General features: G+C 39.6%; 1 protein-coding gene across 6 annotated transcripts in view; it reads right to left on the reverse strand.

The window, feature by feature from the left end:
* CGNL1 (cingulin like 1) overlaps nt 1-25,812 on the reverse strand; it is a 114,107-nt gene that overhangs the window by 44,284 nt on the left and 44,011 nt on the right. For 5 of the 6 annotated variants that reach the window (XM_038419677.2, XM_038419687.2, XM_038419685.2 and 2 more), the window contains exons 4-8: nt 24,226-24,319; nt 21,809-21,910; nt 20,694-20,842; nt 19,171-19,306; nt 17,494-17,706 (exon numbers count right to left, since the gene is read on the reverse strand). In XM_038419677.2, the coding sequence (XP_038275605.1) occupies nt 17,494-17,706; nt 19,171-19,306; nt 20,694-20,842; nt 21,809-21,910; nt 24,226-24,319 (694 nt within the window). The remainder of the gene's footprint in view (nt 1-17,493; nt 17,707-19,170; nt 19,307-20,693; nt 20,843-21,808; nt 21,911-24,225; nt 24,320-25,812) is intronic. The other variant, XM_038419686.2, reaches the window with a different exon arrangement.

Here is a 25,812-nt window from a genome sequence, read left to right on the forward strand (position 1 = left end):
GAGCCAGGGGCCTGGAAGTGGCAGGAAGGGGCTGTCAGAGCCCCCTAACTATCAAGGATGAGGCAAGGAGCAGCCAGAGTATTCCCCAGCTGATGACAGGAAGTAGCCAGAGTCCCCTCCCAGCCCAGGCAAACAGCAAGTCGTTTCATAATTGTTTCTACAGGGCGTCTTGCACCTTCTTCTGAAGTATATGGTACTGGCCATTGTCAGAAACGGGACACTATATTAGGTGGACTGATCACTGATCAGACATTAAATCTGACTTTCTGTATTGCTAAAGCTCATTCCATGCTGAAGCCTGGTCGGATTTAAGTTCTGATCATCAGGACACTTGTTATTGATATAAATGAATTAATGCATTTCAAATATGCAAATTAGTGTGTTTCCTAATTTAGATAAAATCGTCAAATTTCTGGAAATATATACCTGTTAATGCTGAAGGTCCAGAAATTTGACGATTTTATCTAAATTAGGAAATACTCTAATTTGCGTATTGTTAACCAGGACTGTCAAGTGATTAAAAAATGAATCGCGTGATTAATCGCACTGTTAAACAATAATAGAATACCATTTATTTAAATATTTTTGGATGTTTTCTCCATTTGCAAATATACTGATTTCAATTACAACATAGAATACAAGATAGTGTATAATGCTCACTGTATATTATTATTTATTTTTGATTACAAATATTTGTACTGTAAAAAAAAAGAAATAGTATTTTTCAATTCACCTATTATAAGTCATGTAATGCAATCTCTTTATCATGAAAGTTGAATTTACAAATGTAGAATTATGTACAAAAATCCCCTGCAATCAAAAATAAAACAATGTAAAATTTTTGAGCCTGCAGGTCCACACAGTTTTATTTCTTGTTCAGCCAATCGCTCAGATAAACAAGTTTGTTTACATTTGCAGGAAATAATGCTGCTCCCTTCTTGTTTACAATGTCACCTGAAAGTGAGAACAGGCATTCTCATGGCACTGTCGTTTAGCCAGCGTCACGAGATATTTATGTGCCAGATGAGATAAATGTTCATATGTCCATGAATGTCTCAACCACCATTCCAGGGGACATGCCTCCATGCTGATGATGGGTTCTGCTTGATAACAATCCAAATTATATGGACTGACGCATGTTCATTTTCATTATCTGAGTCAGATGCCATCAGCAAAAGGTTGATTTTCTTTTTTGGTGGTTCGGGTTCTATAGTCTCTGCATCAGGGTGTTGCTCTTTTAAGACCTCATCCCTTTCAGATTTTGGAAGGCACTTTAGATTCTTAAACCTTGGGTTGAATGCTGTAGCTATCTTTAGAAATCTCATATTGGTACCTTCTTTGCATTTTGTGAAATCTGCAGTGAAAGTGTTCTTAAAATGAACAACATGTGCTGGGTCATCATCCGAGACTGCTATAACATGAAATATATGGCAGAATGTGGGTAAAACAGAACAGGAGACATACAATTCTCCCCCAAGGAGTTCAGTTACAAATTTAATTAATGCGTTATTTTTTTTTTTTAAACAAGCATCATCAGCATGGAAGCATGTCCTCTGGAATGATGGCCGAAGCTTGAGGGGGCATACAAATGTTTAGCATATATGGTACATAAATATCTTGTAATTCCAGCTACAAAAGTGCCTGTTCTCACTTTCTAGTGACATTGTAAATAAGAAGAGGGCAGCATTATCTCCTGTAAACGTAAACAAACTTCTTTGTCTTAGCAATTGGCTAAACAAGAAGTAGGACTGAGTTAACTTGCAGGCTCTGAAGTTTTACATTGTTTTGTTTTTGAGTGCAGTTATGTAACAACAACAAAAATCTATGTTTGTGAATTGCACTTTCATGACAAGAGATTGCACTACAGTACTTGTATGAGGTGAATTGAAAAATGCTATTTCTTTTATCAGAGGGATAGCTGTGTTAGTCTCTATCCACAAAAACAACGAGGAGTCTGGCAACACCTTAAAGACTAACGTATTTATTTGGGCATAAGCTTTTGTGGGTAAAAAAAACCACTTTTTCAGATGCATTTGTTAGTCTTCAGTGTGCCACCAGAGTCCTCGTTACTATTTCTTTTATCTTTTTTACAGTGCAAATATTTGTAATAAAAAAATACATACTTTTATTTCAATTACAACACAGAATGCAATATATATAAAAAAGTTGAAAAACATCCAAAATATTAAATAAATTTCAATTGGTATTCTATTGTTTATCAATGCGATTAAAACTGCGATTAATCATGATTAATTTTTTTAAATCACAATTAATTTTTTGAGTTAATCGCATGAGTTAACTGCGATTAATCGACAGCCCTAAAAAATTACTACTTATCAAAGTATCAGACAAAAATACCAGCCTTTTAGTTAGTCTCTCCCTACCTCCCTGCACTAAACTTGCTTTTCTAAAATATGTACTTTAACAGACTGATACATGTGTGTAAATGAATGTAGGTGTATAGACCTGTGTCTGTCCCTTTATTCAGTATAGCAAATCCACTCCCCGACAGTATTGCTACTTAAAATATGTTTCATACCACAAACTGCATTACTGCTACCCTCCTGTATCTTCTAATACTATATGAACCTAAATGGTACCAACATTGGATGCAGCCCTCTCACGGTGATATCTCCGTTCAGAGAAGACGTAGATAATTTCCCCACAGAGTAGTGCAGACTGATCTGGTTAGAGGGGGAGTGGGTCGAGAGGGTCAGCTACGTCTCTCATTTATCATTGACCTTGCTGATAAATTTACAAAACAGACTTAATACTGGCTGCAGAATAAGCAGGTTATCTTACCGGGAGATAAAAATCTATGTCTGGGACTGCATGCACAGACACACACACAGACAGCAATAATTTGCTAGGTCAAATTCTGCTCTCTGTTACAGCATGGTAAATCCAGAGTACCTTCAAATCAGCTAGCAAGTGCTTTAGTAAAAGCAAAGAGCTATTTACTGCTTGAATTATTTTTATTTAATTTAAAGATGCTAACATGGCGCCCTTTTTAGTTTTCTGTTTTATTTCGTTTGTTTTCTTGCATTTCTATTTGCTGCTTTGTTTTCTTCCCATGGCCATTTGTCTGGCTATGCTGAAAGAATGACAGGAGACATTAGATATGGGTTTAATCAGGCTGTAACTTTATTATAAGATGTCTGGGACTAACTCGGCAGAAAAAATGAAAGTGCAGGTGAAAACCCCCACAATTCATTGGTGGGAGGGGCGCAGGAGTGCTTTTTTCAGCCCCGCCCCCCCACACCTTTCCGTTCATGTCCCTCCAGTAGGATTCAATTCCAGCCAATTCCGGGGTGGGGGGGAGGAGGGGCAAGAGCTTCCACCAGCTCCCCACCTTTTCATCCAGGTCCCTCCAGCAATTCCCTTGCTGGGACCTTACCGACCACCCCCGCTCATAGGAGGGGTTAAGATGGACTATAATGACGGGGGGGGTTGGCTCCCTGCTGTACCAATCAGAGGAGTCCCCAACTGCCCCCAGCTCGCTCAGTTACTAAGCGCCTCTCCTTAATTCCTTTTCCAAGCCATTTACCCTTTCCTTTGTGGCTTAATTAATGGAGTACCTGCACTGAACATCTGCTATACACTTAAATAAAGAGTTGTGACATATGGCCTACCGTCCATCATGCTATGCATGAACAGAGCCCACCTGAACCTGCTGCGAGGGAAGCAAAAAACCCCCCACTGCACCTGGCCAATATGGTGGTAAGGGAAAAATTCTTTCCTAGTCCCCCTTAACGGGGCAGCTAGCATAAGGCCCATAGCAGATATAGCTAATTACCCAGCATATTTGTGACCTAATTAGGGAGGGAAAGTGGATGCTGTTCAACCTGTTTTGAGCGATGAGGGGAGGGTCCAGGCCCAGGCTGACCTTTTTAAACCCCTCATTCCTAGGTGATGAGTCATCCACCATGCCGACTGCTTTTCCAGCAGTTTTACATCTCCCCTCCTTCCCCAAGCCAGAAAGCATTGCCCTCTTCTCCCAGCCAGCCAGACAACCCTGCCCCTTCTTAAAGTACAGGGCAGTAATTTGCCTGGTCTCGCACCTGCTCCCTACATATCATGCTGTTCCTCTCCCTTCCTAGTTTCACCCATACATCTTCCTTTCTGTTTGCCTTCTGTCCCATCCCTAATTGGGCCTCTTAATACCTACTTCTGTTTTACCTTTGCAAACCTTCCCTATTCACTTGCATCTTCTTCTCACTTAATACCTACTAACTAAACATCTTTCCTGCCCTGAAAAACTATATTAGGAAGTCTGATGTTTCTAAGAGTCTACAGGCCCCATAAGCAAATCAGGCTGTAGGTATTCGTTAAAGAATCATAACCTGCTGGGGGAGAGGGTAGATAAAGGAAAGGAGGGCAGTGGGTGTATTTGGGAAAAAGATGCTAAGGAGAAAAGACTAAAGTAACAAAATGTAAGGGGCTTCTCTAGAGTAGGGAAATTTACATGACTAACTACACTGATGTTGCCGTACCCATGCAAACGCCTTACATAACCAACTAACTACATCAATGTAAGTTACACTGGTGCACATATCCCCTAAGAAAAGGAATACAGAGAAATAAAGGGTTAGATTAAGATGGTGCTGATTGCTTTCTTTCTTTTGCCAAATATCATTTAATTGCCAAATATAGTTACAGAGGATGGTGGGAGAGGACCAAATGTTTGGAGGCATTAATAAATATGGCAGTAAATACAAGTCCACTATTAAAAAGTCAGAATTAACAAAGATTGCATCAGACGCTGCCTTTACTCTGGGCTTTTCTTTTTTTTTTTTAAAAAATTACACTAGGGAATTTGTATCTTTTTGCTGAGTTGAGATTATCCAAATTCCTCACTGATAGGTAATTAACAAAAAGAAAAAAAAAGGTAGTAATTGGAGCGGCCCTTTAATTTAAAAATATTAGGTAACAAGAGATTCTAAACTTACTTGTTTTCTTTACTGAAATCTATGGCTCTCTCAAACTGCCCCAGTGGTTTTACCGTAGCAGCCGTGTTAATCTGTATCCGCAAAAAGAAAAGGAGGACTTGTGGCACCTTAGAGACTAACAAATTTATTTGACCATAAGCTTTTGTGAGCTACAGCTCACTTCATCGGATGCACGCAGTGGAAAATACAGTGGGGAGATTTATATACGCAGAGAACATGAAACAATGGGTGTTACCATACAGACTGTATTGAGAGTGATCAGGTAAGGTGAGCTATTACCAGCAGGAGAGCGGGTGGGGGGGTGGAAGACCTTTTGTAGAGAAGATCAAGGTGGGCCATTTCCAGCAGTTGACAAGAACCTCTGAGGAACAATGGGTGGGGGGTGAGAATAAACATGGGGAAATAGTTTTATTTTGTGTAATGACTAACACCTCTCCAATGCATCATCAAGGATCTACAATCTATCCTGAAGGACGACTCATCACTCTCACAGATCTTGGGAGACAGGCCAGTCCTCGCTTACAGACAGCCCCCCAACCTGAAGCAAATACTCACCAGCAACCACAAACCATACAACAGAACCACTAATCCAGGAATCTATCCTTGCAACAAAGCCCATTGCCAACTCTGTCCACATATCTATTCAGGGGACACCATCATAGGGCCTAATAACATCAGCCACACTATCAGAGGCTTGTTCACCTGCACATCTACCAATGTGATATCATGTGCCAGCAATGCCCCTCTGCCATGTACATTGGCCAAACCGGACAGTCTCTATGTAAAAGAATAAATGGACACAAATCAGACATCAAGAATTATAACATTCAAAAACCAGTCAGAGGACACTTCAATCTCTTTGGTCAGTCAATTACAGACCTAAAAGTGGCAATTCTTCAACAAAAAAAATCTTCAAAAACAGACTCCAACGAGAGACTGCTGATATGGAATTAATTTGCAAACTGGATACAATTAACTTAGGCTTGAATAAAGACTAGGAGTGGATGGGTCATTACACAAAATAAAACTATTTCCCCATGTTTATTCTCCCACCCCTCACTATTCCTCAGATTTTCTTGTCATCTGCTGGAAATGGCCCACCTTGATTATCACTACAAAAGGACCACCCCCCCCCCACCCTCCGCTCTCCTGCTGGTAATAGCTCACCTTACCTGATCTCTCTCGTTACAGTGTGTATGGTAACACTCATTGTTTCATGTTCTCTGTGTATATAAATCTCCCCACTGTATTTTCCACTGAATGGATCTGATGAAGTGAGCTGTAGCTCACGAAAACTTATGCTCAAATATATTTGTTAGTCTCTAAGGTGCCACAAGTACTCCTTTTCTTTTAGTGGTTTTATTGACTTGCACTGTTCCCTTTTTAAAAGTTAGCAGCTTTTCATACATTTTCTGTTTTATATTTGCTTTTTGTGTAAATACAATTTACTCAGTTTCCTTGAGGCATCTTAACAGGAATTATTCAAACAACCACAATATGGTGAGAATGTCCTATTTGCAGCATCAATCTGAGAGTTCCCTCAGTTCCATGTGAGGGAACTGCAGTTCTGTTTGCTCGTCAGACAGAAACTATATAGCATCAACAAGTGGTGACTGCCACCATTAAATCTAATGGGTCTTCAAAATTTAGTTCACATCATTTAAATGCTCACCCCTTTTTAGTGTGATCATCCAAAATAGGAAAAGGAACACAGAGCCTGAGTCACTGAAAATTGACTACAAAGGATCACATCTTGCACCTACAATACAACATCAACTTATTTAAAAAATAAATAAAAATACACCAGAGTATTAGGGCTGGCTGAAAAATTTCCATCCATACTGATTTTCCAAGGAAAATTGGGTTTGCATTTAAACAAAAATTTCCACAAATAGGACCTGCTTCCATTGAAAATTTCAACTCTTCATTGAAAAACTAACCCCAAAACATACAATGTTAGGTTTGAACATACTGCCATGGTGCATAATAGGAGTTGTAGTTTAGGGGCCTTGTTTCTCTAGTCTCTATGAGGTGGATTCCCCAGCTGGACTGTATCTCCCATGATGCACCATGACCTGGGACTACGATGATGCCTGGTTCTGCAAATGGAGAAATGGTGGTGCATCATGGGCGATGTAGTCCAACCAGGTAGCCTGGGTCATAGAAGAGAATGTAGACATGAAGTACCCAAATGACAACTCCCATGAGACATCAGAGTGACATTTTCAATTTTACATTTTTGGTATTCAACCAAAATTTTTCACTTTTCATTTTTTCACTTAAAAGTTAAAATTTTCCATGGACATTTTATTCTGTTAAATTCCTTGAACCCAACCAGATCTATAGAGTACATTGAGCGTGAGATACTGCATTAGTGTTCCACAGATTTGGGGACAAGTACAATTTTTGCAGCTTTTACTACAATTATTCCAAATGCGTTGAATCTGCAAAGCGGTTTTGTAAACCCCACTCATATAAATATTAAAAAATTATGCTTGTGAATTGCATCCCCATTTGAATGTGAAACTAATAAGTGTATCACTGTGTGAAGTGAGAGCCATGTATTATCTGCAACCTTGTCTTCCTAGCCACCTTACTCAACATCACCCATGTGGACACTCTTACAGACCTGCATCAGGGGGATATTTCCAAGCACAATAATATTGTCTAAAATGATGCTCAAATTCCACAGGGGAAACAATAGCCTCTGCTTTCATGATATTGTCATTCTGCCATGTGGAAGGAGAATTAAAGCAAGCAGCTTCTTTCCTCAGCTACACTAGCAGCTCACAAACTCAGTAGCAATGCTGTTACATAAGCTCAGCTGCACACACACACACACACACACACACACACACACGCTCTCTCTCTCTCTCCCTCCCTCCCTCTCACACACACACTATTCTAAATCCTTAGAGCTAAACTCAGATCCAGTGCAAACGTCCACTAACACCAGGACTGAATCTACCTTTCTGACTCTATAGTACTAATAGCACAAAATAAGATGACTGCAGAAGCTCTAATGAGGATCACTGTACACTCAATCTAATCATTGAAAAGTATATTGTTATTAAAAGAACATGGCAATTGTATTAACATATGCGGCTCAAATAGGAAAAAAATATAAACAGATCTATTTTAAATACGAAACACTGTGTATGTTGTTTGGAATGATTTTATATAACCTCCAAAACAAGGCAGTAGTTTAGTGTAAGTGGATTCAAGCCATCATAAACAGAACAAATGATCAGACTTGAAAAGGAAAGACCAAGTGTGAAAAATCAGTTCAGGACAACAAGAAAAGGTCACACCCAAAGAAAATAATCTATTTGCAGAGACCAAAAACATTGGAATCTTTACAAAGTTCCCATGCATTTTAATTCTGGAGAAATATCAGGTCAAATTGCAAACCTTCCACAGATGGTTTAGAGGATTAGCCAAGGATAGCTTTGTGGGCAATTACATATTTTAAATGGCTGGCTTGACACTAGACATAAAGAGGAATGAAAATATCCCTGTCAAAATAAAGTGAAGATCAGATGTGAGCCTAGTTCATTGTTTTTAATATGAATTTTGAATGTGATGCTTTAAAGACACAAATATTTATTGCAAATTACTGTCCATGGTAATTAGAATGGAACTGCAATAGTATGTATCTCAACAAAAAACAGCCCAGTTCTAAAATTTCTTTGAATACAGCATGTACACAATTGTGACAAATTTCAGAGCAGCCGTGTTAGTCTGTATTTGCAAAAAAGAAAAGGAGTACTTGTGGCACCTTAGAGACTAACGAATTTATTTGAGGATAAGCTTTCGTGAGCTACAGCTCACTTCATCGGATGCATTCGGTGGAAAATACAGTGGGGAGATTTATATACACACACAGAGAACATGAAACAATGGGTATTATCATTCACACTGTAAGGAGAGTGATCACTTAAGATGAGCTATTACCAGTGGGTAGGAATGGTGGGGGGAAGAAAGAAAACCTTTTGTGGTGATAATCAAGGTGGTCCATTTCCAGCAGTTGACAAGAACCTCTGAGGAACAGTGGGGGGTGGGGTGGGGGGGAGAAATAACATGGGGAAATAGTTTTACTTTGTGTAATGACCCATCCACTCCCAGTCTCTATTCAAGCCTAAATTAATTGTATCCAGTTTGCAAATTAATTCCAATTCAGCAGTCTCTCATTGGAGTCTGCTTTTGAAGTTTTTTTTGAAGAATAGCCACTCTCAGGTCTGTAATCGAGTGACCAAAGAGACTGAAGTGTTCTCCGACTGGTATTTGAATGTTATAATTCTTGACGTCTGATTTGTGTCCATTTATTCTTTTACGTAGAGACTGTCCAGTTTGACCAGTGTACATGGCAGAGGGGCATTGATGGCACATGATGGCATATATCACATTGGTAGTTGCGCAGGTGAATGAGCTTCTGATAGTGTGGCTGATGTGATTAGGCCCTATGATGATGTCCCCTGAAAAGATATGCGGACAGAGTTGGCAACGGGCTTTGTTGCAAGGATAGGTTCCTGGGTTAGTGGTTCTGTTGTGTGGTGTGTGGTCCAATGAAGTGAGCTGTAGCTCACGAAAGCTTATGCTCAAATAAATTTGTTAGTCCCTAAGGTGCCACAAGTACTCCTTTTCTAATTGTGACAAAGTTTCCCTACTGAAAAACAACAACTACACCTAAGGCTACATTTAAGCGCCTCAGCTCCACAATAAGTAGAACTCACTGATGACAGAATTGCCCTTTAAAAGTCCTAGTCTCCTGTGGAAAAATTCCTGCCTACAAGGTTCATTCAAATGAACACGAAATCCGCATTTAAAAAAAATAAATTAAAGACTAACTTCCTGCAGAAAATGAGGGACATTTAAAGGGCAGGAACATACACTGTGGTAAGTTTCTGCTGCACTCCCTCTGGACACACAGCACACGTTCAGGGACAGATAAATATTCCCTCTCCCACTTCTACCCTGAAAACATATAGTATAAAATACTGTGGCCTTTTCTACACATAAATTTGCACCAGTATCTGTAAATTGGTTTAATTAAACCAGCACAAAAGGCTGTGTGGGTGCTTATTTCAATTTACGGCTTATTTTGGTGGGTTAAATTGAAATAAAAGAGTGTCCACCCAGCCATTTGCACCTGTTTAATTAAGAGGTAAATTGGTGCAACTCTGCATGTAGACAAGCCCTGAGTAAAGGTTACAGTTAAGAACATACAGTTTATTTTTCTTTTATCCTGCATAATAGAATTATACTAGTCCCTGGACCTAGGCAAGTAGGCTGCAATGCATGACCCAGGTTACAAACACAGGGCTTGATAGTGCTTCCCTAGGTGTTGGTAGTTTTACCACTGACTTCACTTGGCACAGGGTTGAGACTTTTCTGGAAGTAGAGCCCTGTGTGAATACAAAATTTATGTCTGTGGAGCTGCAGGGCTCTACTGGGAACCCAGACCAGGCAGCTCCTCCGGCGTGGCTGTACCACTCTTAGCCCTGCCCACTGGGATGGGCACTAGGCTCACCGGCAGCTATGCTCTGAATAATCAGGTCCTACATGTCTCAAATTGGGCACCCAAAATTAGTGGATACTCTTGACCTTACTATCTGTATTTCAGTTCCCCATCTACCACCCCCTCACCTCCCAGGGGTGTTGTGAAGATAAATTAATTCACATTTGAAAAACACTCAGATACTGTACTGATAAGCACCATAAAAAAGCCCATGAGGAAATGAATAATTCTGTCTTCAGAGCATGGTTTGAACTGCGCGCAGTAAAGAAAGCCTGGGACCACATGATGAACAATGAGAAGAAAACAAAAATATGGAACAGCTGTTCACTGAGTACCATCCATGCATCAAATAAGGCAGGGGTCAAGTAGAACAAAAATGTATGTGATAATGTAATTAAAGACTATCATAATGCATACACACAACATTTTGACCTTCTCATAACTGATATGTTTCATTTAAGTTTGCTGAAATGACTCAAAACACTTCAAAATACTCATTTCCACATTAAGCTGCATTTTCCCATTGTGGCACATTGCCTTATGGAAGTTGTAGTTCGAGAGTCTGATGCCCTTATTCTCTCTTATAGGCCTGGCTTTCTGGCTGGGCCATATCTCCCATAATGCATCACACAACTCAGTCAGATTTAATTAGCACATTACCTAATAGGAGAGGTAGTCCTCCAAGGTGTCGGGCCAATAGAAGAGAACGGAGGCCAGAACTACAACTCCCATAGACAATGTGATAGGAAAATGAAGTTTAATGTTTTGTGGTATTGGGTGGGTTCAAAATATTCCAATCTGGGGTAAGTCCACCTGAAATGAAATGTCATTGCAATTTTCCTGACGGAAAAAAGAAAAATTTTCCCATGGGAAATTTTGGATTTTGCTGAAACTGCATTTTCCGACAGAAAATCGTTCTGCAAAGTTAACTCCTCTCAAGTTAGCCTACCTTCAGTGAGAGTTGCCACACGGTGAACAAACACATGAACTGCAAAGTGATTGGATTAGCAGCAAAGAGTGAAAGAATTAGCAACTGACAAGTTGGGCTAACACGAGATGTAGCCTGTACTCCTTGAAGGGCCGGCTAACTTAAGTTAAAAGCACAGCCACACTCAAGTTAAAGGTACGAGTGTGGATGGGACTCAAGTTAGGGGCAACACTCGAGTTATAACACTGTATATTTATAGTGAAAACAAGTCCCCCTAAAGTAGGATTAATTACTGAGGCAATGTCATCTAGTCATTAAAGCTCATGACTGGGAATAATGTGACTTTATTTCTATTCCCAATTCTCTTGCTTTTTCACTTTGCAGCTTTGTGCAAATCATTTTAACTTGCATGTAACTTTATAAAGTGCTGTTAGATCTTGGGATGAAAAGCACCAACAAGTGCAAAATTTTATTGGATAAATGACATGAGCGGTAAAGGGAAACAGAAATATTGGGTGAAAGCAAAATGAAATATTAAGAGTACCAAACCGAAGAGAAGTAGTGATAGCAGGCAGTTATAACTACATGACAAATCTATTACAGTTCTGTCGTTTTCATTTACGATTCCCCTCTTTTCAAAAAGAAACTTGGCTGTTTTAACATATTACCGTGCTTTTGGCTTTTACTGGTTCTTAGTCACTCATTAACTAGAGTTTTAAAGGTATGTTTATCTCTGACCCCAGAGTGGTATGTGCTGCAACTACCCTGAATACTCACTATATTACAGGAGGTAAGCACATATATATAAATACAAGATCATACAGTATTTTCCCCTCCATTACCAACTATAATCTCTTTATCAATTGTTTTCTAATAAGTGACTACCTCAAAATAGGACAACTGAAGAACAAATGTTTTAAATAAAATCAAAACCACCTGTGTCAGGCAGTTGAATATTTTTTCTAGCCAGGAACACTTTCACTGTTTTGTGTTATATACCCAATATCATTTTCAAAACTACTTGGATTTTCATCTGGGAAAAGGAACAAAAGATTACAGCCCAACATTCAGGTGCCTGTGTTTGTAACATCTTTGTTACACAGAACATACTAAACAAACAATTTTATTTTGTAATGTAAGCAGGACTTAATACTGAGCATTTAACATTGTTACAATAGCAAGAATTAACCTCTCAAGAAATAGTTATTTCAGTGTCATTATCTTCTTAGCTATGTATCATGACATGCTCAGATTGGCTTACGCCAACAGTTTTGTCAAGGTCATAAGTAGTTGCAAACAATATAGTAAAATATTAACTAATGTTCTAAGCTTGTACTGTAGCTGGTTGAATAAGTTTCCTCTCCATCTCCATCTTACAAAACTTAACTAGGATGTGCCATAACCATTAGTTGAGAGGTTTCAGAGTAGCAGCCGTGTTAGTCTGTATTCGCAAAAAGAAAAGGAGTACTAGTGTAGCTCATGAAAGCTTATGCTCTAATAAATTTGTTAGTCTCTAAGGTGCCATTAGTTGAGAGCCACATTAAAATAAGTAAGCACACACTGCTACCCTACTGATAAAGATTTAAGGGCCTCACTGGCGGCACTGTCAGACAGACATATGAAGACACAAGCATTGGACTTACTTTCAGATAATATGCCTGCAACAAAACATACAGTAGGTTAAGAGAGCCTCAAAAATAATAAATTACACTCTGTATTTTCACAGGGTGTTTACAGAAAGACTGATCCTATAATCCGTACCTTGTAGATTTTGTCTAATGACTTGCCAAGATCATTAAGTAGATTTCTACATGTGCAAAAACTTTGTTTCATGGTGATGCACTTTGGAGATTATAAAATTCTATTACAGAGTCATATGTTCTATGCTTTAAAGACTCAGAAAATAAACTAGTGCAGAATTTTTAGAAAAACATTCTCCAAAGGTAAAGTTAACATGGATGCATCAATTATAATTGATACTAATTTTAAAGGTTTATTTTTAGGTTGTTTAAATTTCATACTAAATAAGTGAAAGACCCAAAGGCACAGAGCCATTACTTTTATTTTGTCTTAATTCAATAAAAATGTATTATCTAGAGCTATGTATTATTTCTTTTCCTTTCTTTGGCGACTTAAGTAACATAATTCCAGCCTGAATCAAATGGCATTTGGTAATTTGTAAAACGTGACTTGCGGGGGTTGAAGATTGCACTTCTGGTGTTGCTTTTTAAACAAAGCATTACATTATTCAACTTAAATAGAGAATGCTCTCACAAGGTAGGTAGGAACTGGCCTGCTCAGTACTTAAGACTAGAGACACTTCTAAGGGACAGTAGTTTTTCAAGGGTATGTCTACACTACAAAATTAAGTAGATATTATAGAAGTCGATTTTTAGAAATCGATTTTATACAGTCAATTGTGTATGTCCACACTAAGCGCAATAAGTTGGAGTGCGTCCTCACTACCGTGGCTAGCATCGACTTACGGAGCGGTGCACTGTGGGTAGTTATCCCAGAGTTCCCGCTGCCCATTGGAATTCTGGGTTAAGCTCCCAATGCCTGATGAGGCAAAAACATTGTCGCAGCATGACTGGGGCTCTGTTAAAAAAGTTAAAAAAAAAGTTTTAAAAAATCTCTCTGTATAAGACTGTAAACTCTTTGGAACAGGGATTATTGTCTTCTTCCATGCCATCTACTGCACTGATGGTTCTTAACAATTAAAAATAAGAAGGAAGGGGAAAACACTGGAGATGCTGTCTTTGAAAAAGTGTCATGAAAACTTACTTGACCTGCCAACGTATGGTCATTAAAGTTTCCATGGGACTTTTCCTAAGAGTAGTAATATTGTCTTGTGCTGACCAAGTTCCAACTCAGATAATTACATGCTGCCTCCCTAACCCCCAAATTGATATTGTTATCTATTGACAAAATTCTCCACCTTCTTCCCTAAACGGCTGTGTAGTGTTGTTGTGCACTGCATTCCACAGCAGAGAGGACTGAATTTCAGTGGCTGGCAAAGGGAGTCTTATTCCTTAATTCTATATCCTTGATTGTCATTAGAGAGGTTTCAGAGTAGCAGCCGTGTTAGTCTGTATTCGCAAAAAGAAAAGGAGTACTTGTGGCACCTTAGAGACTAACAAATTTATTTGAGCATAAGCTAAAATGCATCCGATGAAGTTAACTGTAGCTCACGAAAGCTTATGCTCAAATAAATTTGTTAGTCTCTAAGGTGCCACAAGTACTCCTTTTCTTTTTGTCATTAGAGAGGTGCCATTAAATCAGTATATGTAAAATGCTATTTACCCTTGAATGGAGAAGTGCAGAAGTATTATTAAATGGAAAACCAGTGTCTACTCATTATGTTATTGAGAGTCTGAAAGCATTTCATTAACAAGTGAAACGATGTTCTCTGTGGCAAGTGTGACTGTTAATCAGGGACACCAAAATGAAAACTAAAGCAATGGTGGGTCATAAAAGTCAGGAACGAAGGCTGTTACAGGAAAGAAAATGAAGATCTTAATATAGAAACCATGAAAGGAAACCTTAATTCAGTACTTAAATATCATCACTCCATGATTTACCAATGATCTGTGCCAAAACCAACCATCAAATCAATAAAGCACATGTACAGAGCTGCATACGTGACAGACATCTGCCTCTGAACTCCCATCAGATTACCCTGGCTATGTTTCTAACCTGGTATGAAAGACATACAAGTGGTGTGATGGTCATGCATACTGTAAGAGCTCAGTACTGTACCTGCCAATCCACTTGATATCTCCAAGAGTGGACACCTTTCTAATAATCTAAGATTGCTATAAAGATCCCTTCCTGTTTGCAGGGAAAACAGTTCTTTTTAGGGCTGGGACAAATTATAAACAACATTATTTGGTACAGGGAATGTGAGGCCAGGGATGCCACATGAAAACAAACAACCCTGTATGCACACTGACGCCTATGTAGCCTCATGTACAAGATACCAGTATTCCTTCTTCCTATGTGTAAACTATTCCTACAGTATTTACACATCTGCTTGATTCATTACATACAATAGAATGACTCTTTTCAGCAACCTTTAACGTAAACTTCCTGTATCCTGTCCTACAATGTAAATCTTTCCATGCTCTAATAATGCAAACAACACTTAAACAAGTCCACACAACTTCTCTTATATAAACTATGCTTTTTGTAGTATGTGGTTATGTATCCACCACATATTTTTGAGACTAATAAATTGTGTCAAATATAAGATAATAGTAGTCAAGATATGTAAATGACCCATTACAGCAGAGTCTATCCCCCTCGAAAGGCAAGTTATAGTCTCCCGATAGATGATCTGTCAAATATACTACAACTGGTCTTAGTCAAATGTTCTTTGCAGTGTCTGGTTTTTGCTTGCTAATCATTTGAGGAATAAAAATGCTTGTAACCATTATGATATGTTTTATTTAAAGAGCAGAAAATCAATGAAAGTAAAAAGACAGAGCAGGAGGTGCCCTTAGAGCAATGAAAATGAATTAAGTTTCACTTTTGTACATCAGATTAAACTCACTATCAGAGTCTATGCCAGGCAAGTAAAGAATGGCTATTTATAAACTACGTCTTAGCCACAGCAACCCAGTTATAGAGCTGTTTCCCAGACTGCTTTATTGTTGTACCAAACAGACTACTCATTCATTTCCTGTCATTTGCAATTACAGCACCATAACTGAAATACAGTAAATTACTATGGAGTACCTTTGAAAGATGGTTCATCAGGGTTCAGCTGTCACAACAATTATTGTATAATAAAAAAATGATTTTAAGTGTTCCAGTTCTCTCACTCTCTTTTAAAAAAAGACTAATTTACTTGAAGCAGCTCACTGTGAAACAAATATCTCAGTATAAGCATGCAAATAAAGGAAAATGACAAATTTGGGCAGCCAGACAAACTCAACAAGAGGTACTGTGCGCTACAAATAAACTAATGTGCGTAAACATCTAAAAATCTCATTTTTAAACCATTCAAACAAATTGTATTTGCATCAGAAATAACAAATATACAGTGTCTTTCACAGCATTTTCTATACATGTCTTTTCCCCTCACACTAGACATAAAGCCTTCTTTCAAAAGCCTATTTTCATTTTTCAGTATATTTTGGGCCAGTAATATCAAGATACCCACAAGTCACCTAGTACCAGCAGGTATGTGGATCAGGTGTATAGTTCAGAGCTAACCTGAGCATTTTTTATTGGGCCTGCAAAACTATTTTGCAATCCCACCCCTCTCTAAACATAACTGATTCCTGTTTACTATGATCACGATACTATGCACAGGACTGGGCGTACCATTTTGAGAAAGGTCAATGATATGTTTCATTTTGGAACTCCCAAATTTAACAGACACATTTGACATAAAATGAAAGAAGGGGATATCTGAGACACCACCAGCCTCCTGCCATAAGAACAAAATTCTAATTTTATGAAAACACTTAGAAAAAGCGTACAAAGACTCCCAGTTGCTTTGTCTTCTGAAAAGCTTCTCAAAGGATCCTCTGGAGAACAGCACCAGATTCACACTTCTCAGAAAGGCTATTGGTTAGGGTGACCAGATGTCCCATTTTTAAACAGACAGTTCCGTTTTTTGGGACTTTTTCTTATATAGGTGCCTATTACCCCCCCACCCCCTGTCCCATTTTTTCCATGGTTGCTATCTGGTCATCCTACTCCTGGTCCTATCCAGAAAGGCCACCTTATTGTCATCTTTGGTGAGCAAGATGCAATTGACAATCTAAAGGCAACCCTCAGTGTTTCAGTCATGCCATTGGGTCTACCACACCTTTTTGTCATACACTCTCTTTCACAGTCTACAGAGAAGCAAAATTAAGCAAGTGGTAAATAATTATTTGACTTTTGGGTCAAAATTCATCTTTTGTAAATCAGCACAGCTCCACAGAAATTAGTGAAGTGACACTGATATACACCAGCTGAGGATCTAGCTCAAAACGTGAACTATTTATTGTGCTGAGGTTACAGCAGGATTTGAAAGCATATAATCCAAAAAGCCTGGCATAGGTTAATTTTTTCTCACAAAGATGCATTGTCACCATTAAGCTCACCTTTGTTGCTTCTTCTAGAGCCTCTCTTAGGTTCTGAAGTTCTTTGTCATGTTGTTCTTTAAGTTTATCTATCTCCAGGTCATGGTTAGATACTTCTTCTTTTAAAGCTCCTTTTAAAGCAGTCAGTTCCCGCTCCCTTTTTCTCAATATTTCTTCTTGTTGTTCTTTTGTCATGAATATTTCTTGCAGATTCTGCTTCATTTGCATCAGCTCCTAAAAAACACCTCTTTTTTAGCTGGTTCTAGCAAATGGATATTGGGAAACGCATAATCAGTTTCTATACAACTATGATATTTCAGTTACAGTATATGATATAAAATATCTTCTCCTTGGTTCAGCCGTGTCATCTCAACTGGTTCTGCTGCTTCTCTCGCAGGCCTTGCTACTGTTCACGCAGAGCATAATAAATCTCCTAGATTTTTGTTGATGGTTGGGTACTGCTCTCCACATCTCTTTTCTACTCCTCCATGTTCTTACATATTTTTGTTACTGTCAGCTCTGAAATAACATTTTCATTTATTGCTCTACATGCACATTTAAGCAACGGTGTGACAACGTGCTTCTTACTTGCTTTGCTGTGGTCAGCTTTTCTTTATAGTCTTGTATTAAAAGAAATGTGCTCGAATAGATGGAGCTTAACTCTATTCCTGGATCAGCCCCAGCCTAGCTCTAACTTCGGATGAGTCACACTCATAACCTTTTTATTCTATTCTCAATTCCATTCTGTATCCCTCATTACTCCATTCTGTAAAACTGAGATAAGGCTTACCTGCATTGTAAGGGTGATATGAGGCTTAATTCATATTTGTAAAATGCTTCAAGATCCTTCAATGAAGGTGCCACACTCATTGACTACAGGGCTGAGGTGGGAGCCCAGACTGTAGGTTTCTCCGTTTTCTTTTCTATCAATGTTTTCTATCAAAACTAGCTTATAAACTGCATGTTAAAATCCTCGGAAAATTGATGAAGGACATAATTGGCCTGAAAGACTACTCTGTTATATCTGCGAAAAGGAGTACTTGTGGCACCTTAGAGACTAACAAATTTATTTGAGCGTAAGCTTTTGTGAGCTACAGCTCACTTCATGGATGCATTTAGTGGAATGCATCTGATTAAGTGAGCTGTAGCTCACGAAAGCTTATGCTCAAATAAATTTGTTAGTCTCTAAGGTGCCACAAGTACTCCTTTTCTTTTTGCGAATACAGACTAACACAGCTGCTACTCTGAAATCTGTTATATCTGTCACACCACAGATTGCATGTGTTTTTCAAATCAGTTAAACGAAGAATATCTTTAGCTTCCAGGAGTTTTACTCAAGCCAGTCTCTGCTCATCAGAGTCTTTTCCATTGTAAACTCTGGCAGATTTGTTGGGAGGATTTTTAAAACTGCAACAAAATCCTTTACATGACAGTTACTATGTTTTCTTAGTCTGCTGTGTCTCAATAGTGTACTTTCATGTCCTAGAAAGAGAGAAGTGACCACGAGTTGAAAGATAAACATCAAAGCAGTTCATATCTCATCCCAGAGTCCTCAATATAAAGGGGAAGCCAGTATCTACTAGCTGGCAATCTTTAACATTCGATACTTATTTCCACAACTCCCATTCAATGGGACATGGATACAACTGTTCAGGATATCCTCATGCACACTATTCTTCAGCTTCTTTTATTACTAACCTCTATCAGAACCTCTTTCTCCCCATCCACAGCATGCTTTGCATTATCCAATTCATCATGCATTTCAGAGAGCTGGTCTTCAAGGTCCCGGATTTCAGTCTGGTGTTGTTCCCGCTCCATCTTCACTTGAAAAAGTCTCATCAAGGGGGAAAAGAAAAGTTTAGGTTTATAGTGGTGTTAAATTGTTTTTCAAGTAGCATAAAACTCTGAGGACCTACTCCCACTCTCCCAGCACGGGATGGGATCGAATGAGGCAATAATAGTGGAGGCTGTGCAGGGCATATTGGTCATCCCCCCCCCCCCCCCCCAAAAGGAGAATGAGACTTTGTCTTCATTCTAATGGTAAAAATGGGATATTCTCTTATGCAGCAAATATGCACATGTGGAATACTGAACTTTATTTTAGACTTAAATGTTTTTCATTGATAACATTGTTGACTGTAATGCTCATGCATTTCTGTGTTTTAAAAAACCTACCTGTACTGGATGACCATGCAGCATAAGTACAACCCACATTAAGACAAATATTAAATTTTTTTTTAAAAAAATCTTAGTTTTGCCTCAAATACCCCCAGATGGTCAGTTCTGAGGTAGTAGTTTAAACACTTCAGGTAATAATAAAAGTAGTACTTGCTATTGTATTGGGTTAATGCAGAGGTGGACAAACTACAGCCCATGGGACCGTCCTGCCTGGCCCCTGAGCCCCTGGCCGAGGAGGCTGTCCGCCCCCCGCAGCTGTGCAGCACAACGCTCTGGGTAGCGGGGGCTGCAGAACCCAGCCTGACCCGGTACTCTGTGCTGCGTGGCGTGGCTGCCTGTCTTGGTGCAGCCGTGCTGCCAGCCACCAGTGCGCCAGGCAGCACGGTAAGGGGACAGGGAGCGGTGGGGGGGCAGGGGGTTGGATAGAGGGAAGGGGACTTCGGGGGTGGTGGTCAGGACCATGAATAGGGGTTGGGGCAGTCAGAGGGTGGGGAACAGGGGTTGAATGGGGGCAGGGGTCCCAGGGGGGCAGTCAGGAAGGAGAGGAGGTGTTGGATGGGGCAGGGGGGCAGTTAGGGGCGAGGGGTACGGGGGCGGTCAGGGAGAAGGGGTGGTTGGATGGGGCAGGGGTCCTGGGGTGGCAGAAGGAAGGAGGGGGCAGAGTTGGATGGGGCAGCAGGGGACAGTTAGGGGCTGGGGGACATGGGGGCGGTCAGAGGACCGAGAGCAGGGTGTGTGTGGATGGGGCAGGAGTCCCGGGGGGGGGGGGGAGGGGGCTGTCAGGGGGCGAGAAGCAGTGAGATCGGATAGGAGGCAGGGACCGGGCCATGCCTGGCTGTTTGGGGAGGCACAGTCTCCCCGAACCGGCCCTCGATACAATTTCAGAAACCCAATGTGGCCCTCAGGCCAAAAAGTTTGTCCGCCTCTGGGTTAGTGACTTCTAAGCATGAACTTTGGGGGGGGGGGGGAGTGACGATAAATTTAATCTGCAGTATTTAATAGAGGAACAAACTCCACGAAGAGGTTTTCTACAAGAAACTTACTCCTCTAAGTTTTGCCTGAGTTCCTTCTCACTTTCTCCTAGTCGCTTTTTTAAGGAATCGTTTTCTTGTACACTTTTGTCAAGTTGCTGTTGTAGATCTTTCAGAGTTGCTCTTGTAGTGTCTCTCTCTTCTTTGGCATTTTGTTGATTCTAAATTGTACACATTGAAAGAATGAAGCTGAGGTAACATGCTAACAACAAAATTAAAGGCCCTGTTTTTAAAAGTATGAAAAGATTCACTCTCAATACTTCATTCTTTTTCAATTACAATATTAAACTACGTAGACTACGAAATCTCATAACAAGACCTGTATGGAGAAGATAAGCATGGCCTCTGGATTCTTACTAGAAATATGAAAAGGAAAGGCGTCTCCATATTAGCCAATCAGTCTCCACTACACTGATCACTATCACAGATTTCAAGCACACTATAATCTGTTACAACTAATTTGCCTCCATAGCCTCTTCAGTGCTTTTTATCACTTAACCATTTTGAGTTCCAGATTGAAAACGAATGCTATACCTGTTTTATCAGTATAGTTACAAAGATTTTTTTTTTTTTGCAGCTATTTAAGAAAGTTTCACTTATGTAATTCTCCGTCACGGCATCCCAAGGGCTATGTAAAGCAAACAATGGGGAGAGATTATTTTTAGAAAAGCACACTCTTTAAAAAAAGAAAAATCTTCCATATAAGGAAAAGTGTAACTATATGATCACACTTGTCTGATATTTTAAGCACTTATGTAAATTCCACCCACTAATATGAGAACATTAGCATGATTTACTGTATATTTACTGATATATAAATAATGATTTTTTTTAAATGTAGGAATTATGAGAAATGCACAGAATCTTCTAGGTCTTGAGCTCATAACCCCAGCAATATTCTCTTCACATAAAAGTTCCAAAATTCAAAGCCCCATATTACATAAGCACACAAAGTTTACAAAGCATTCACAATCATTAGTTTAGGGACAGAATGTTTACTGGGAACTTTAGCATAAATCTTGCATAAAGAAAATGTTCGCGTTATCAGGTGGATTGTCGCTTGTTTAGAACATCACATTTGCAATAGCACTTCCATTCTTTATAATGTAAGTAACAAAATATAATACCCTAATTTCTAGATCCAGCTTTTTCTGTAGCTCTGCAACCTTGCTCTCTAGTTCTGTTTTTTGTTCCATCAATGCTTTGATTTCAATTGAAGAATTAGAAACCTGCAATTAAAAAAGCTGTTTAATCCTAAAAGTCCAAGATATTATGTTCCAATTTCCTTTTAAAACTTAAATCAACAGACATAACTAATAAAAAAACCCCATAGTGATAATTTGTTTTTTTATAGTTAGCCAGAATTACGGAAGTTACCATGGGACAGTTTTAATATGGTTTGAGATAACCTAATTTTTTCAAATACCCTAGGATGTAATTCTTGTTCAACTTCTTGCTGCTTGCTCAAGGCATATTTCCAGTAGCATAGAAAACATCTCAAAAGAATCATCTGTGTGTTGTACAGCGCTACAAAAATAAAACCCAACAAACAGCAATTGAATAAACCACTAACACTTCAGGCCAAATTCCACTCCAAGATTACTTTGTGCACCTTTGACAGACATCAATGGGAGTTGAGTATATGGTTCTGATGGCAGAATTTGGACAGATACTTTTTATAATTATTGACTTGTGTTTTATATTTTCAATCTGATCCCCTATAATCTAAAATAAAATAAAATAAATTGATAAGGTACTTCAAATTCAGTCTTCTGATCAATAACATGGTACCAAATAGGCTTTTTTCAGGTTTCTTTTAGAATTAAAAAAACACAACTGATATCTTGGCACGTAATAGTAACATTTATTTTTTGAATATGCAGACTGTCAAATTATGTTACTGCACTATTGCTTTTAAACATCCTAGACAAATTCTTTATTTAAAACCCACACAGCAGAAACAGCAATTCATGCCATTGTAATGAGAGGATATTCAGCATTCTTTTCAACAGCAATAAACAACCACCTTTCCTTTAGTACAATCGCCTTTCAATGCATGAGACATGAGCAGGAATTACTTGTAAGAGTTTACACTAGTCTCCTCTCTCTCTTCCACCATATAGCCACAACCACTGGAAAATACTTTCAGTATATCACCAACACCCACCCACAGTGGTATTGACAACATAACCTTCGGACAGTAGTGAGGTATCCTAATGTTACTGGCGTTGCCAACCCTCCTGGTTTCACCAGGAGTCTCCCAGAATCACACCCTATATCCCGGAGGCTACTGAAGCCAAACCAGGAGATATTAGGCACTGAAAGTTCAGAGGTGCCACAGAGCTAAGGCAGTCTCCCTGCCTGCCCTGGCTCCGCACAGCTCCTGAAAGCGGGTGGCATGTCCCTGCAGCCCCTGGGGAGGGGGCAGGCAGCTCCACGCACTGCCCCCGCCCCCAGTACCGACTCCGCAGCTCCCAGTGACCGGAAACTGTGGTCAATGGGAGCTCTGGGGGCAGCACTTGCGGGCACCGGCAGCAGGTGGCGGGTGTCGCCTGCCCCCCTCACTTCCCCAGGGGCTGCAGAGACGCGCCAGCCTCTTCTGGGAACGGCATGCGGCCAGGGCAGGCAGAGAGCCTGCCTTAGCTCTGCTGCACCACTGCCGAGGAGCTCCCTGAGGTAAGCGACTCCTGGCTGGAGCCTGCACCCCCTCATCCCCTCCCACACCCCAACCCCTTGCCCCAGCCCTGAGCCGCCTCCTACACCCAAACTCCCTCCCAGAGCCTGCACCCCATACCCCTGCCCTAACCCTGAGCATCCCCATAACCAAACTCCCTCCCAGAGCTTGCACCCCTCACCCCCTCCTGCACCCCAATTCCCTGCCCCAGGCTCAGCCCGGAGCCCCCTCCAACACTCGGAACCCCTCGGCCCCACCCCCCAGCCTAGATCCCACACCCCCTCCTCCACCCAAACCCCCTGCCCCAGCCTGGTGAAAGTGAGTGAGAGTCAGGAGAGCGAGTGATGGGAGGCAGGGGAGATGGAATGAGTGGGGCGTGTCCTCAGAGAAGGGGCGGGGTAGGGCCTCAGGGAAGCAGCAGCTCAGGGGGGTTTGGGTTTGTGTGATTAGACAGCTAGCAACCCTAGTTACTCCCTAATTTGGGTCTCTGACACACAACTGCAAAATGCACTTAGAGATATCCTACAAGGAAGATTCCTCTACTCTTACATTTAAAAATGTATGTAAACTTTCACAGAGACCCCAGTCCAGCAAATTACTTAAGCACATGCTTAATCTTAAGCAAGAATAGTCCCACTGAAGTCAATGAAGCTATTCACATGCTTAAAGTGCTTTGCTGGATCAGGGCCATAGTATACAAATCCAGCTTGTAACTTTTTTTGCATCTTTTCAAATTCCTACTGTGTATATTACGCACACCCTAGTGTCCTTTTACAAACCATATAAACGTTTTAGACAATGATCTGCAGTTCTGTACTTTACTATTTTATAGCTATGAAACACACAAACAAAAGTGATTTGATTATTTACTTGTGCACTTCCAGCAGCTCTTGACTTTAAAGTCTGGATCTTCTCAAAAACCAAGTTGACCTTCCTCTTTGTGGCATCATCATTATCAGTGCTTCTGAAACACGGACACAATGTAAGTAAACAATGCAATGATTTAGGACACCAACTATTTAGCTCTGGCTGGAATAAACCTCAAGCATCCAAATTATATAAACAACAAACATGAAAATCAATTAAGAACAAACTACTATTCCACAAAGACTTCAAATAAATTATTTAAAAAATCGTATTGCAAATATTTTCTGGAAGATTACTTGGCTCTTTGATTACAATTCTGAGCTGAAGGCCAGTATAGCAACGATTGGAGTTCTGCACATAAGTTATTGAACAAGCTGCCTGAAACTTTAACACAATAACGTTTAGGTCCCTCATAGTCCTGCCTGCTATGTCCCAATTGTCACAACACTCTCATTCTGGGATATCACAGCTACCGGAAACTCTGCTAAATCAATAACCTAAAAGGCCTGAGGAGTGGGGTGCTTAGAAATGTTAAGTATATTGTGTGGGTTTGAAATTCTCTGCTTTCCCCTCCACCCCACTTTTTTTTTTTTTTAAAAAAAATTGGTTACTTTCAGAATATACAACAACAAAAAATGTGACAATCTTTCACCTGGGGAAGGCATTTGATGCAAAGGATGAGGGGAACTTACCTCAGATTTTTAGGTGTTCAGTTCACTTTTTAGAGTAGCAGCCGTGTTAGTCTGTATTCGCAAAAGGAAAAGGAGTACTTGTGGCACCTTAGAGACTAACAAATTTATTAGAGCATAAGCTTTCATGAGCTACAGCTCAATCAGCTGTAGCTCACGAAAGCTTATGCGCTAATAAATTTGTTAGTCTCTAAGGTGCCACAAGTTCACTTTTTATACACCAATTTAGGAATCATTTCTGTGCTGCTCAATTCATGTGTTGTGCCTTTAAACATTTTCTGAACTGACACCACAGGAGATGCACCTGTTTTTTTTAAATTAACCGACCCACAAATTTATTTTTAATTTTTTTAAAAGTATATTTAATCTGATCTTGAACAATATACAGCATACAAGTTCTGATTGGATGGGAATTCTGGCATCCTTTTGTAAACTTCAAGGACATTGCTTCAGAATAGGGAAGTAATATAATTTTTAATTAATCTATACTTTTTGGTTTACAATCTAATTTTAATGATAGTGTATTTAATTTATAATTTTTTGTAAGAAAGAAGGATTACATCATCTATCCATACAATCCAAGGTAGCGTTTTACTAAAACAGTGGTCCCCGTGGCAACTAACTCTGCATGACAAATCAAAGATGTCTGCATTGGATACATATAGAACTGTATTTACAGAAGTTTTAAAAGTTGTTTTTAAAATAATTTTCTTTTTGTTATATATTCATATTAAGGGTGAAGACTCCACTGTAATTTTTCAGCTACTATATGCTGTTACTTAATTGTTTCCTACGCATCACGATATTTTATGCCGTAGAATATAAAACACATAGGAACAGACTGCTATGGGAATTAGGAATCTGAAAAACATCCAGAAGATTACAGGTATATACTTCAAAT

The sequence above is a fragment of the Dermochelys coriacea genome, chromosome 10 (genome assembly GCF_009764565.3).
Source record: "Dermochelys coriacea isolate rDerCor1 chromosome 10, rDerCor1.pri.v4, whole genome shotgun sequence".
NCBI lineage: Eukaryota > Metazoa > Chordata > Testudines > Dermochelyidae > Dermochelys > Dermochelys coriacea.